General features: G+C 46.5%; 3 protein-coding genes across 3 annotated transcripts; 1 reads left to right on the top strand and 2 right to left on the bottom strand.

The window, feature by feature from the left end:
* The first annotated feature begins 185 nt into the window (after window positions 1-185).
* Window positions 186-2,375, top strand: cabp5a (calcium binding protein 5a). The gene is made up of 7 exons (XM_061264837.1): window positions 186-357; window positions 449-498; window positions 574-604; window positions 694-837; window positions 940-1,049; window positions 1,128-1,275; window positions 1,390-2,375. The coding sequence occupies exons 2-7, from the start codon at window positions 451-453 to the stop codon at window positions 1,416-1,418; spliced, it is 510 nt and encodes a 169-aa protein (XP_061120821.1). The 5' UTR covers window positions 186-357; window positions 449-450; the 3' UTR covers window positions 1,419-2,375.
* A 413-nt stretch (window positions 2,376-2,788) lies between these two features.
* On the bottom strand, window positions 2,789-4,326 carry LOC133143079 (gap junction delta-3 protein-like). Its single transcript, XM_061264836.1, has 2 exons — window positions 4,102-4,326; window positions 2,789-3,957 (listed from the first exon to the last, which is right to left on the bottom strand). Exon 2 carries the CDS (start codon window positions 3,815-3,817, stop codon window positions 3,032-3,034), a length of 786 nt encoding a protein of 261 aa, XP_061120820.1. The 5' UTR covers window positions 3,818-3,957; window positions 4,102-4,326; the 3' UTR covers window positions 2,789-3,031.
* A 124-nt stretch (window positions 4,327-4,450) lies between these two features.
* Window positions 4,451-12,875, bottom strand: top2a (DNA topoisomerase II alpha). Its single transcript, XM_061264453.1, has 35 exons — window positions 12,701-12,875; window positions 12,029-12,178; window positions 11,863-11,953; window positions 11,721-11,784; window positions 11,474-11,619; window positions 11,263-11,360; window positions 10,976-11,188; window positions 10,723-10,896; window positions 10,498-10,602; window positions 10,275-10,412; window positions 10,066-10,204; window positions 9,831-9,988; window positions 9,602-9,727; window positions 9,421-9,531; window positions 9,122-9,227; window positions 8,905-9,014; window positions 8,735-8,827; window positions 8,538-8,652; window positions 8,327-8,448; window positions 8,072-8,220; window positions 7,765-7,996; window positions 7,560-7,694; window positions 7,260-7,460; window positions 6,996-7,191; window positions 6,839-6,930; window positions 6,620-6,763; window positions 6,457-6,540; window positions 6,143-6,337; window positions 5,968-6,070; window positions 5,717-5,878; window positions 5,387-5,558; window positions 5,257-5,315; window positions 5,109-5,189; window positions 4,806-5,014; window positions 4,451-4,720 (listed from the first exon to the last, which is right to left on the bottom strand). Exons 1-35 carry the CDS (start codon window positions 12,716-12,718, stop codon window positions 4,601-4,603), a joined length of 4,611 nt encoding a protein of 1,536 aa, XP_061120437.1. The 5' UTR covers window positions 12,719-12,875; the 3' UTR covers window positions 4,451-4,600.
* Between the last annotated feature and the right edge of the window lie 272 nt (window positions 12,876-13,147).

Here is a 13,147-nt window from a genome sequence, read left to right as displayed (position 1 = left end):
TTTTCAAAGAGAATCAAAAATAAGTAAATTTGAGTATCTGTCAAATTCGGGCATGAGAAGCCCTTTGAGACGTTTCTGTGATGAAGCTATATAAATAATGTTGACTTCACAAAAGTATTTGTACTTGAGTACAGAGAGTATTTGATCCGCCTCGCTTAAGCCCGCCCAGCTGTCCTGCAGTCACTCTGCTGACTCCTCCCAGCACATGACCAAGACTGGGCCGCAGCATCAGCAACCCTTCATTGCATCATCATCATCTTCATCATCGCAGCATCCAGACGGAGTGACGGACGTCCTAAAGGGATTTTAACAGTTGAGGTTGCAGATGATGTGATTGGCTGACAGCACAAGCCGAAAGTGAGTGTTAGTTCACTGTCTCTTCAGTCAGAGAAGTTATTTATTATTTAGTATGCCTACTGATAAACATCTCGATTGGTTTCTTTGACAGATATGAGTTTGGGACAAGCGTGCATTTTTTTGCGAGGCGGGAAAAATATTGTGAGTATATTTGTAAAGCTGTCCCTCTCCATATATGCTTGTTCACATTTTGCCATTTTTCTTCCGCCTGTGCAGTCAAGGGACCTGGACGACGATGAGATAGAAGGTAAGCCGCATCAACATACTTTCTCAGCGGCGGTTTTCCGGTTCAGTGGCCGTGCGGCCGGCTGAGGGATTTGGTGTTCTTTTGTGCAGAGCTGCGTGATGCGTTCAACGAATTTGACAAGGACAAGGATGGCTTGATCAGCTGTAAGGACCTGGGAAACCTAATGAGGACCATGGGCTACATGCCCACCGAGATGGAGCTCATCGAGCTGAGCCAAAACATCAACATGAACCGTGAGTTCCATAGCGTCGATTAATTAACGACAACAAAAAGTTGTCCATCATGGTCAATATAGTGTCATCAGAAAAAGTTGATGATTTCTTTTCATCCTGCAGTTGGTGGTCGAGTGGACTTTGATGATTTTGTGGATCTGATGGCACCCAAACTTCTGGCGGAAACAGCCGGCATGATTGGCGTGAAGGAGTTGAAAAACGCCTTTAAAGAGGTCACACCTCGAATTTCATTGTAAAAGAAAACCACCTTCATCTAAATTGCACCCTGACCTGCTCGTCTCTTTTTCTAGTTCGACACAGACGGCGACGGGGAGATCACCACGGAAGAGCTGCGGTCAGCCATGATAAAGTTAATGGGGGAGCACATGAGTCGGCGAGAGATCGACGCCATCGTCAAAGAAGCCGATGACAACGGAGATGGCACAGTAGACTTCGAAGGTACAACAAACATTCTGTTTGCTTCCATTTAACCAAATATCAGATCCCCATTGAAATGAATTGAAACGTGTGTAATCCGTTTTGATCTGATTTCATTTTGGCTGTCTTCCACAGAGTTTGTCCAGATGATGTCGCATCAGTGACTTTGGAGGTCAACGGACGACTCACCTCTGCGAATCATTTTGTCCAATCCCGTTCAAACTCTTCACGCTACTGTTTATTTTGTGCGTACTGTATTTAAAAGGGCTAAACAGAGCGTGTCGGTGGTAACTACGGTACAATTATATCTCATATATGAAGTAGTTTTAGAGTATCAGTCATGTCAATTTTATAACATGCCGCCATCCCGAGAAAAAAAATTGCATAATATTGGTTGTATAACAGAAGCAGTGCGATGATCTATGGATGTTCCGCTGATGTGATTTTGCGGAAAAAAAAAATGCATTATGGCAGATGAAAGGTTTTGGATTAAGGAAGCACATCTGCCTTGGATTTGGAGGAGCGTCAGGATAAAGAGATTGGAGAAGGCCGGCCGTTTGATAAGAGTCCTCTAAAAGTCACCTGACGTCACGCTTCCTTTCACAATTGCTTTTCGGGAGAGAAAATGGAATCCGAGTGTCACGATGGCGTGTAGGAAGCACGCAAGGTGGAATAACCCGTGGCGGACAGGCTGACCTTCCGACACAGATGAATCCAAATGGAGCCATTTAATTTGGAGCACATCTATCATCTTCTCTATGCTGATTAATGTGATGGCTGTGTGCTAATATGTTACAAATCCTTGACCTGGCATGTGGTGGATGCAATAAAATACTTTTAGTAACTCAACTTGTATTGAGAATTGACACTTCTCCCAAAAACAGAGTTTTAGTGTGCATTCCATTTGGCAGGAGCGAGTGATTAGTGATAAACAAACACCCCGTGACGTAACTTTTGCCTGATCCCCTTCCCTAATCCATCCAACACGCAGCATCAAGCTTTTTAATCCCCAGCAACCTCTCAGATGGAGATGATGCGGCTACTCTGGCCAGCGCGCATCTGACGGGACTTTCAGTCCAAGCCCTTGCAGAGGTCAACTGGAAACATCCACGACCTTTCCCCTTTGTTTTGTTGCAACCATCGCATGTGTTCAGATAATCCGAATAGTCCTCAGAACCGGCTGTCCTCTGATCTTTTGTTACTTGAAAGAATTTTTCCGTAATACTTTACTTACAAAATGGTGTTATGTAATGCAGCAAAATTCAGCAATGCAATAGCTGCTACTCAACATGTTTTTATTTTTCCCGCTAAGCCCACCGAAATTTAAATTAAGCCTCTCCTCTGCTTTGACTGAGCCTCTGAGCAGGAATGCATGAATGAATGATGGATGGATGAACAAAACCTTTTCTGGTAACCTGTAAAATGCAATTTAAAAACAATATTCAAGAGAGGAAGTCAAATGATGTGCTACAACTGTACATTTAGTTTTTTTGACAGCAATTGAGAAAGAAAAAAAAAATCAGTACAACTTGACTCGGGATGATAATCATCTTGTGAGATTTTTATTTTCTTAAGAATTAGGAAGTTGATGTTTTTCTCTGATGCCGCTGTTACACCGGAAGTCAAAACATAACATTTGAGATAAGCGACGCCACGGCCCAAAATGATATTCTCAACGATTTTCAGGAAGGGTGAAACTCAAACTAGTCAACAGTGAAAGCCATAAATGTTTCCTTGTCTTCGCCTGGCGTGCCAACAACATTTTTATGACTCATAATCACACCACAAAAGTCTTACTGCTTATGTTTTTGTCATTTCTGTAATTGGAAGCTGCTCCATTCCTCTTCTTGCGGACCTTCATCCTTGGTCTCCCGTTGCCAAGCGTGCTTTCCGACACTGCCGGTGCCACGGGTTTGTAGCTGCGGACGCTGAAATGCTTCCGCCTGCAACAGAACCACTTGACGGAGCTGTAGAGAAGTTCCAAACAGCTGGAGAAGGCGGACAGGACCCCGATGGTAAAGTAGAAAATGAGGAAGACTGTTTTCTCGGCCGGGCGCGAGGTGAAGCAGTCCACGGTGTAGGGACAAGGGAAGCGGTCGCAGGGATATTGGGCCTCCACCTTGAAGCCGTAAAGCCACCACTGGCCCACCAGAAAGCCGACCTCGGCGAACAAGCGAAAGGCCACGTGAACGATGTAGAGCCTCTGGAATTTGCGGTTTTCTCGGTAGCTTCGAGTCCCCTCGGAGCCGCCGGGTTTCTTGTTGTGGTGATGCATGGCGTACGTGAGAAAGAGCAGCGACGGCGTGGCGATGAGCACGATGTGAAAGACCCAAAAGCGGTACTGGGAGATAGGGAAGGCCTGGTCGTAGCACACCTGCTTGCAACCCGGCTGGAGCGTGTTGCAGGCAAACTCCTCCTGCTCGTCCTCGAACATGTCACTGGCCACCGTGCCCAGGATCAAGATCCTAAAGATCAACATGAGAAAGAGCCAGAACCGACCCAGCATGGGCGAGTGGGCCTGGAGGTGGTCGAAGAGTCCGCTGAGAAAACTCCATTCCCCCATGACTGTGTAATTTTAGGTCCAACGAGTCCACCTGTCTCAATCTGGTCTCCGCCGGCGATTGCGAAGAACCCAAACGCCTTTTTACACAGGCTGAGAATCATCCCTCATCTAGCCTTTACAGCGGTTCATATTCCAAAGGTCTACAAACGAAACACACGAGGAATAAAACAATAAAGGGATGTCATATGTGGACGAGCGCTGTCAAAGATGACGCCAGCTTGCTTTCGGTTTAAAAAGAAAACAGAAAGAAAGCTTTGTCTGAGATTGTTGACAAGTCAGCCTACCTTTCACGTCCTCGCCAGACTCGGAACTCCTCTTTTTGGCCAGAGTTGTCTTCTTCCCCTGAAAATTCTTGCCTAATTGACAATGTCCACTTTCCAATCTTGACAGGAAAAGCCGCTGACTGGAGGGTGCAACCACTTGTAATTGAGCGGGCGGAGGCACTTTGCTCAATTCCTGTTTGGGCCTAATCGGCACTGGTCACACATGACACAGTCTGGCGGTGCAAAGAAAGAATTCCTCCAGGCAGGAAAAGCCTGTTTGAGAACACAGCAAGGCAATCTAAAAATATTTATAGCTATGGGACATGCAGAAGACATTCTGTAATTTATTCTGAAAGCATTTCAAAAAAAGCAATGTTTTCTACTTTATTTTGGAAACAGTCAAGCAACTACAAAGTTAGAACAAGTAAAAACATTTAAACATTAACATTTCAAAACTCAACATAAAATCATGTTGAACAGTAAGATACAAAATACAAAATGAGAGTAAATGAACACTGTTTTAGTCGGACTCGGAATCGGAGTCAAAGCCGTAACAAACGGGCTTCTTAGCTCTGCTGAGCATGTTGCGAGGTGGCGCTGGAGCAGCATTTTCCTCATCGCTCAACTTGCTTGCTTTTTTCTATCAAGGGAGAGAAAGCGTTAGCGTGGACGATCGTGTCGATGATAGGCGACCCCGACCCCCCCCCCCCCATTCAGACACAAACCTTTGCTACTGCGGTTGATTTGGCCTTAAGGCGGGACTTGAGGTCCGCCACATCACTGTCAGAGTCACTTTGGATTTGTTTACGTTTGGGGGCCGACTTGGCCTTCTGCACTTTAGGCTCCGAGTCGCTGGAGTCAAACGAGGGAATACTCTTGGACGCTGTTGGTTTTTGTTTAGACAGAGCATCCATGATGGACGGCTGCTTAACATCTGAAAGACAGAGAGAGAGAGAAAGAGGAAAAAAAAGATTGAAATACATCATGTCATTTGAAAGCAAATTTTCAATCGTGGACTGTCTTCGAACCTGCAGCTTTCTTGGGAGCAGCCGCTTTGGTCTTGCGCTGAATTGGAGCCTTTGGCGCAGCCTCTTGCTTGTCTGACTGAGCTGTCAACGATCCATCCATTAGAACGTCCAGATAGTCAAGCATTAGAAAACCGGAGACGATACTTACCGATCGATTTGCTTCCAAGTTGTTTCTTGGCTGTTGATTTAGCCTTTGTCACTTTCTTCCTGTGGAGGACAAAATAATACATTGGCAGCAAAAGCTATCAAACCGCCACTCTTTATTGTCTTCTACTTACGGTGGCTCTGGCGCTTTGGGGGAGTCCAGGTCACTTTCATTCGAGCCGTCGAGGTTTGGAGCAAAGCTATCGTCGTCGTCGCTGTCGCTGATGGCGCCAATCCGTTTTTTAGCTTTACTCTTCACGCAGTCATCAAACTCATCCTCGCTATCAGACATGTACTTCTTGGCGACTGAAAATAAAAAGTAGCATAAGAGAGTACGTTTTGACGAGCGGGATCATTTGTAATGTCATTTTCTATCTTTTTTTTTGGTGTCAGCCATTTTGAGACCTTTTCCTTTCTCCTACCAAGTAAAAAAACCAAAACAACAACAACCACTAAATATATACCTTTGGTCTTGCGTTGAATTTTCTCTCTTGGTGCAACAACATCCTCAACCTCCATTTCATTCTCAGAGCAGCTCTCACTCTCCTCATCCGATGTCAGACTCTTCTTGGCCTTCTTGGCAACCGGCTTGAACTGAAGGGTGGTCTGCTTGCCCGTCTTTGACCCTGCAATAAAAACGACGCATAGCACAGTAAGTATGGAATGGAACCCAATTTCGAGGATTTCTTTTCTGTAGTGGAGCAGCCGTTCCCACCTTTGCCCTGTGAGCTTGTTTTTATTTTCTTTGCCAGGGGAGGAGACAGGTCATCTTCTTGGTCACCATCCCCAAAATCTATCTTTGTGTTCACGTCTTCGGTCTGCAAATGCACAATTTAGAAATCTGTTCCTGGCCCTGGAAAATTGGGACTCCCTTGCCAAAAGACTCGGACCTTGTCTTTTCGGCTTCTCTTGAGGTCGGCCTTCTTGCTCGCCTCGGCTTTCATGGCACTGGTGATGCGCGGGATGATGCGGCGACCCTGCGGCGTGGGCAGGGTGACCACTTTGGCCTTCGTCTTTGCCGCTTTGCCTTTGGAATTCTTTGCCACGGGCATCTTGGCATCCTCCTTCTCCTTGGCTTCAACGCGCTGAGGTGAAAAAGCAACGTTAGAATTAAGTCACAAAATGAAGGCGCGGTTTCTAAAGTATGATTTCTTTGAACTTTAACAATTTTTTGTTGTTGTTTTGGAATTCAAAGCGTGATTACATCGAGTTCTTCCATAAACGCAGTCAGGTCGTCCTCCCACAGGCGCGCCGGAGTCTTGTTGCTCAGCACGTTCAACTCTGTCATCTGCAGCGTAGTAGCGGCAGGACGAAAAGTCAGCAAAAGCGCCAAAAGATGACATTCGGTGTGCAGGCGAGAGGCTCACCTTGGCATCTCTCTGCCTGCACAGCTCCTCCTTCTTCTCCTTGGTCAAGTACCACATGGGCATGCTTAGCAGGTAATTGTAGTCGGGACCGCTGGTGTCCTCCTCTGGAGCTTCCTCCTGATCCTCCTCTGCTTGCTCCTCATTCTAAATGATGCCACAGGCTATTTATAGCACGGAAGTGTAAATAAGACCGAAAGAACTTTCTTCCTGGGGCTTTACCTTGCCGCTACCCTGTTTCCAAGTTTTGACTGGGTCCGAGTCGTAACCCATCTGCTGCAGCATGCGAATCAGTTCTTTCTTTGGTTTGTTCTCTACATGAAGACACGTCATGTGAGCAAATCCAAACTCATCCGCACACACGGTAGCAGCCACATACCAATGACCAAGGTGCCCTGGATTTTCTCCAGGATGAAACGAGCCTGGTTGGTGAACTTGGCGCTCTCTGCCCCCAACATGCCCGCCAGCCATTGCTTTCTCAGGTCGTAGTAGGACAATCTCAACTTGAAGAAGTCCTTGAGGATTTCCAGCACGGAGTCGTACTTCTTCAGGCTGCCCGCGTGGTCAAACAGAACCTGAAAAGGCAAACGCATGAATAAAGCGGCTCCACCCGCAGAGATACTCTCGCAGTTGCCGAATGTACCATGGACTTGCAGGTGAGAGGATTTTGCAGCTTGAAGACTTTATGGAGGCCCGCAGCCTCCATCTCCAGCAGCCTCTCTTCGGTCATCTTGATCACAAATCGGACAGTGACGTCGGTGTGGTATTCCTTGTAGTCTGTGATAATAGGGGGATTCTTCTCCGTGCCGTTCAACATGGGTTCCAGAACACTCTCCTTGTAGGTCTGGAACAGAGACAATCATTTTTTTTTTTCATGGGGCACTTGATGATTGTTGTGCCAGGTGATTTGCAATCATGCTGGCAAGATTTGACGGCGACGGACCTGCGTCCAGGTTTTGACAGGCAACTCTGAGATCTCAATGGTGGTGGAGTCAAGGACGGACAGCTCTCCACAGACCATGTACTGGTTTTCCATCAGCTGATCAATGGTCCCTGTAAAGCCTTTGTAGTTTGGGAGCTGGGAGAAGACAATAACAATAAGCACCGGCCGAGGGCACCTTACAAAGATCGGAAAACAAGTGCCTCACCATGGGTAGCAAGCCCTCTCCGTTGAGCATGCGCCTAACGTTGGCGACAATCTCCCGGACGTCGAAGTTGGGGATTTTGCTGGCCCAGCCTGTGCCGATCCCGTCCGAGCCGTTGACCAGCACGGTGGGAATGATAGGGATGTACCACTCGGGCTCCACGCGCTGGTTGTCGTCATAGTTGTTATTCAGCAGATTGTCGTCCACCGGCGGGAAAAGAAGGCGGGCCAGAGGGCTGAAGAGTTGGGAGACATTTATCTAGCACTGCTCCATTTTGCAACTTTTCCAAAAGTAACCGTCGACTGCTGACCTGAGCATGGTGAAAATGTAACGGGGGCTGGCCGAGTCCTTGCCGCCGTGCAGCCTGGTCCCAAATTGGCCAAGAGGCTGCAACAAGTTCAAGTTGTTGCTCCCCACGTAGTTCTGAGCCAATCCGACGATGGTCATCATCAGAGAAGTCTGGAAGCCAGCGAGAGAAACAGAGTCTCTGTTCAGTCCATTCAAAATGATCATAAATGCAAAAGCATATTTCCACACGTGGCCAAATTCAGCTCGTGCCAGTCACCTCGCCGTGATGATACGCTGACATCTCAGCCACGGAACCAGCCAACTGGGCCACCTTCACTTCCCGTTTGTCGTTTCGTTTGAAGCAGCAAAACAGCACTTTCCTCTGACCTGGCTTCAGCCCTGAGACAAACCCCCCCAAAAAAGACCAAACGATCAGCGGCGTTTCCAAACTTCAGGATGTTTACGAAAGGGTGGCGACATGAACCGACCGTCCGCCAGGCAGGGAATGGACCTCTCGTTGTCAGCGTTGGAGAAGAGTACCAGCTCCTTGTTGACAAAATCGCCGTAGGTGAGAGACGTGGTAGACTTGCCGTAGAGATACTCCTGTGGACACGGAGCAAAGGGGTCATTTCAAAGCGCTTGCAAACTTGTTGGTAAAATCAGGAAAAGAAAGTTAGTGGTCAACCTCCGGCAGGTTCAGCTCCTTCCGCTGGCGTCTATTGATCATGAAGTTGGTGAGCCAGTCTTTGCGTTCCTCCACTTTTTTCTTGCTAAAGGCCTAGCACAAACAAGAGTTTATTAGTTTGCGGGGAATTTCTTTTTGTTTTCGGCCAAATTAATCATGCTGCGACTTACAAGGGTGATGGCTTCATCGTCTTCAGGCCCCGCGTATCTAAATGGAATACGGTGTCTCTGCATGTCAGTAAAATATTCCTTGGCCTCCTGCGATGTGCTCGTTCCCAAACCTGATTGGACAGACACCAGATTAGAAAGAGCGGCAGAGCCCGCGCCATTAAAAAAAAAAAAAAGCTTACTTGTCTGGTGTACTACCACACAGGGCTTTGTGACAAACCTTTGTAGTATTTGATTTTCCAAGATTTGTAGTTGGACTGGCTCTCCTTCCACTCGTTGAACTCCGGGATACTGTAGAATGACAGCTGCGTTTTCTTGTGTGTTGCCTGAAGGTGGAAATGAAAGAATTGTTTTTACTTTTTACAAACATTGATTCGAGCGCGTTTACTTTTTGTGCCATTTTTGATTGGGGAGCAAGCAGTAACGTTGCTCAAAGTGTTGTAAAAGACATTTCAATGTTTATTAAAAAACAAATTGGGGGTTCTACGTTTTAGACAGCAGGGGGCAGTGTTGACATACTTTGATGATGGGAGTGATGAACTCTTCCAAAAAGTTGTGGTGCAGCAACGAAGGCCAGTTGTAGTGGATGAAGTTGATCAACAAACCTTTAATGTGGGAGCCGTCTTGATCCTGTCGCAAACATTACGAGAGTCGACATTAGCGGCGGATTTGGTGGTGGGGGCGTGAGAAGAAACCAGACCTGATCCGTCATGATCATGACTTTGCCATAACGCAACGTCTTGAGGGACTCTGGGTCACTGTAGTTCTTTTTGTACTGCAGTCCGAGGATCTTGATGAGGCTGTTGATCTCGGCGTTCTCCATAATCTGCCAGAGAAGATGCATTTTCACAAGTGGAAATTTAGAAGATGCAATAGTATGTGTGAAAGGCCGCAAATTCATTTTAATCCCAACTGCGCCGAAGCCTGACCTGCTTGTGTGAAGCTTCTCGTACGTTGAGAATTTTTCCTCTCAGAGGGAAAACGCCATATCGGTCTCTGCCAATCACGCCCAAGCCAGACACAGCCAGAGTCTTGGCCGAGTCTCCCTCGGTGAGGATGAGCGTGCAGCCGAGAGAGTTCCTGCCGCCTGCCGCAAGACGAAGCCATCGGGGGACGTTGGAGCGGGCCGCGGTGCCGAGTCGTGGCGGACGGACAAAACGGTACCTGCGTCGTTGGCGTCGTCCAGCTTGGGCACGCCTTTGATTTTGGTCTGTTTGACTGCCGAGCACTTCTTGTTGAGCTGCAGCTGAGCTTTGAACTTCACCCAGTTCATAATATTTTCCACAATTCCACAGCTGGTGGCCTGTTACGGAGGGAGGCGAATTAGCAAACGTGAAAGAAGCTCTGCGAGGACAAAGTGAGCCGTGCTTTACCTGTTTAATGAACTTGTCGCCGAGTACGCAAGTGGAGCCAAAGCTCTTATGCTGCAGAGTCATGTTCTCTTTGGTCTGAGAGTCAAACGTGGGATTCTCGATTAGGCAGTTGACGAACAGCCACATGTGGTTTTTCACCTAAATGGGGATGGAAACAAATCAGGGTCACTTGTCGACATCAACGATGCCTTCCAATACCAATGCAGAGCACACAAACTTTTACCTGGAAAGGTTTGACCGTCACACCACCTTTGTTGTTCTTCTTGTTCACAACATCAATGAGCTTGCTCACCACCTGATCGGCCACGTAATCGGTGTGCCTCCCGCCCTGAGGTTCAAGGACAAACGTTAGAACCGAGTTGGCAGACGACGCCAAGCGAGTCGTTGGAATGACCAGTGCAATGTATCCAAATACGTGGACCGACAAGAAACCTGATCTGGCGCGTACCTTGGTCGTGGCAATGCTGTTGACAAAACTGACTTGCTGGAATCCCTTCTCGCTCACAGTGAGGCAGACCTCCCAGCGCCTGTTCACGATCTCATGAACCACCGTCAGCTCTTTGCCCACCTCGTTCACTTTGTCCTTCACGTACAAGTTCACGTAACTGCGGAAGTCAGTGACCTGCGATGCAAGGTAAACAAGAAAAAGTTGTGTAAAATGTGACATTGAGAGCAACTAAAAAGACATGATGCTCCCTTACAGGTAGCCTCTTGCTGTTGAAGAACACACGGACACCCTTGGCACTACCAGCGATGTCGTAGGCCCTCCTGGTCATCAGGGCCACTGTGTCTTTATCCAGGACACTCATCTTGAACTTGGGCAGATCGGGCCGAAAGGTGATGCAAGTAAAATCATCTCCGTCAAACGATTTGATGGTAGCATCCCCGGCCTTGCTCATGTTGTCGTACCATGTCTGTGCAAAGATGAGAATTTGCGTGAAGTGACTTTTGAAGAAAAGATTAAGAGCCTGTCATATTTGTTGGGCACCTGTCGAAATGTCTTCTTCGATTCTCGACAGGCCGTCTCAACTGTGAACTTTGTGCTGAAGATGTTGCACAGCTTGGCACCGTATCCATTACGTCCACCTATAGAGTCAAAGTCAAGTGACGATTCCTGGAATCATTTCATGGCCCCACTGAAGCAAATCATGCGTCAATCCCCATGTTTGTCGTGAAACAAAGAGCATCGCATGACCTACCTGTCACTTTTTTTTCCTCGTCGTCATAGTTACTAGAGGTGAGGAGCTGCCCGAAGATGAGTGCAGGCACAAACATTTTCTCCACCTTGTGCTCCACCACCGGGATTCCCTTGCCGTTATTCCAGATGCTGATGGTGTCGTTTTCGCTGAAAGGAGGAAAAAACTATGAACACAATGCATTCTTCAAAAATATTGGTGGGCGACTGCTGGGGTGTTCCACGGTGAACTGTCATAGGATCATACTCACACGTCAATGTTAATTTTGATGCAGGACATGCGCTCATCTCTCTGCTTGTTGTCCGCAGCATTTACTGTTAGGACAAAAAGGCTTACTTGCATGAGAAGGCAAATGACATTTTCCTTTAAGACCATTTCAGCTGTTTGCTTACCAAGAATCTCATCAAAAATCTTGTAAAGCCCCGGTACGAATGTCACATCCCGGCAGTTCATTCCAATGTCGTCATCATAAACCCACATTTGCTGAGGAAAAAAACCGAAGCAAGTGGGTGTGCATGCATCCATCAGATCCATCTTGGGACTTGAATCAAGTCTTACCTGGGTGACGGGCTCGACTGAGCCGATGTATGAATCAGGTCGGAGTAATATATGTTCCAACTGTGTCTTCTTCTGGTAGATCCTTTCTACTGATGTGTTTTTGGAATCCTTCTTGGCCTTTTCCACTGGTTGGTTCGCTAAGAGGTTTGTCTGTTGAAGACACACATTTAGCTCATTTTTAGTACTTGTATTAACACATACGTACACAGTAATTAAACTAGATGTGAAAACCACAAATACTGATTCATCTACCACTTTACCTGCTCTTCTTCTCTTGTGACTTTTGTCATTTTGTTTTGTTGTTTTTTTACAGTAACTGCGATAATATCCATAATGGGGTTCATTTTCATCTTTTCCCATAACACTTACTGTGGTACAATTATAATTTGATACATGGGAGGCGCCATTTTGTCCATAAGTTGGCCAAACATCGTAAACTAGTAGTTGGACCGTAAAAAAATTAGTACATTTTCAAGTTTTTACAAAACGTCCTTACATTAGCATTACGTTTGTTTATCATTCGTCTTAGACGTCACAAGCCGTAAATGGGGGTTTTTGTTTTGTGTGTGTGTTTTTTTTTTGTTTTTTTTAAACGTAAATGTTAACGTAATCTGGCTCGGCAACTTCAGCTTGCAAATTAACGTCCGAGTTCGACCGCTAAATCTCAGTTACCTTCAGTGGTACATCCATTTTCGCTAGCGATATCCGTTCGGCGTCGACTGTAGAAAAATGAGGCGTTTAATTTAGAGTGAAATAAAAACCAGGACAAGAAAACACAAGGATGACTACCGAAAAAGAATGGAGGCGAATGTTTAAGAAAACCGATGTTTTCGGCGCCAGTTTCTAATAGCCAATGAGAAGGTTCATGTGACAAGCTCCTCCAATAACAAGCTAGGAACCTAGTACTTTTTTTCAAGGACCAATCAGCGAAATGACCCGCCTGTGAGCAGTCTTAACCAATCACATATACGTTAAGTTAAATTGGGTTAAACAAATATCTATCACCATTTAAAGTGCCACTGATTTTGCCAAAATGTTCAAAATATTTTTAAATATTTTCGTCTCATCTCAGCAATCAAGTGTCGCAGCAACTATTAAACTGACCAATCAAACGCAAGC

The sequence above is a fragment of the Syngnathus typhle genome, linkage group LG18 (assembly GCF_033458585.1).
Source record: "Syngnathus typhle isolate RoL2023-S1 ecotype Sweden linkage group LG18, RoL_Styp_1.0, whole genome shotgun sequence".
NCBI lineage: Eukaryota > Metazoa > Chordata > Actinopteri > Syngnathiformes > Syngnathidae > Syngnathus > Syngnathus typhle.
The sequence above is the reverse complement of the archived record's forward strand: the minus strand, read 5'-3'. Positions and strand labels throughout refer to the sequence as shown.

What these genes read in the sequence shown, in the direction of transcription:
- cabp5a (XM_061264837.1), top strand. Translation starts at nt 451, where the DNA reads ATGAGTTTGGGACAAGCGTGCATTTTTTTGCGAGGCGGGAAAAATATT. An exon ending in GGACGACGATGAGATAGAAG is followed by an intron (nt 605 to 693) that starts GTAAGCCGCATC and finishes TCTTTTGTGCAG; the next exon opens with AGCTGCGTGATGCGTTCAAC. An exon ending in CCAAAACATCAACATGAACC is followed by an intron (nt 838 to 939) that starts GTGAGTTCCATA and finishes TTCATCCTGCAG; the next exon opens with TTGGTGGTCGAGTGGACTTT.
- LOC133143079 (XM_061264836.1), bottom strand. Translation starts at nt 3,817, where the DNA reads ATGGGGGAATGGAGTTTTCTCAGCGGACTCTTCGACCACCTCCAGGCC.
- top2a (XM_061264453.1), bottom strand. An exon ending in ACAGCATTGCCACGACCAAG is followed by an intron (nt 10,603 to 10,722) that starts GTACGCGCCAGA and finishes CTTGAACCTCAG; the next exon opens with GGCGGGAGGCACACCGATTA. An exon ending in GCGACAAGTTCATTAAACAG is followed by an intron (nt 10,205 to 10,274) that starts GTAAAGCACGGC and finishes CCTCCGTAACAG; the next exon opens with GCCACCAGCTGTGGAATTGT.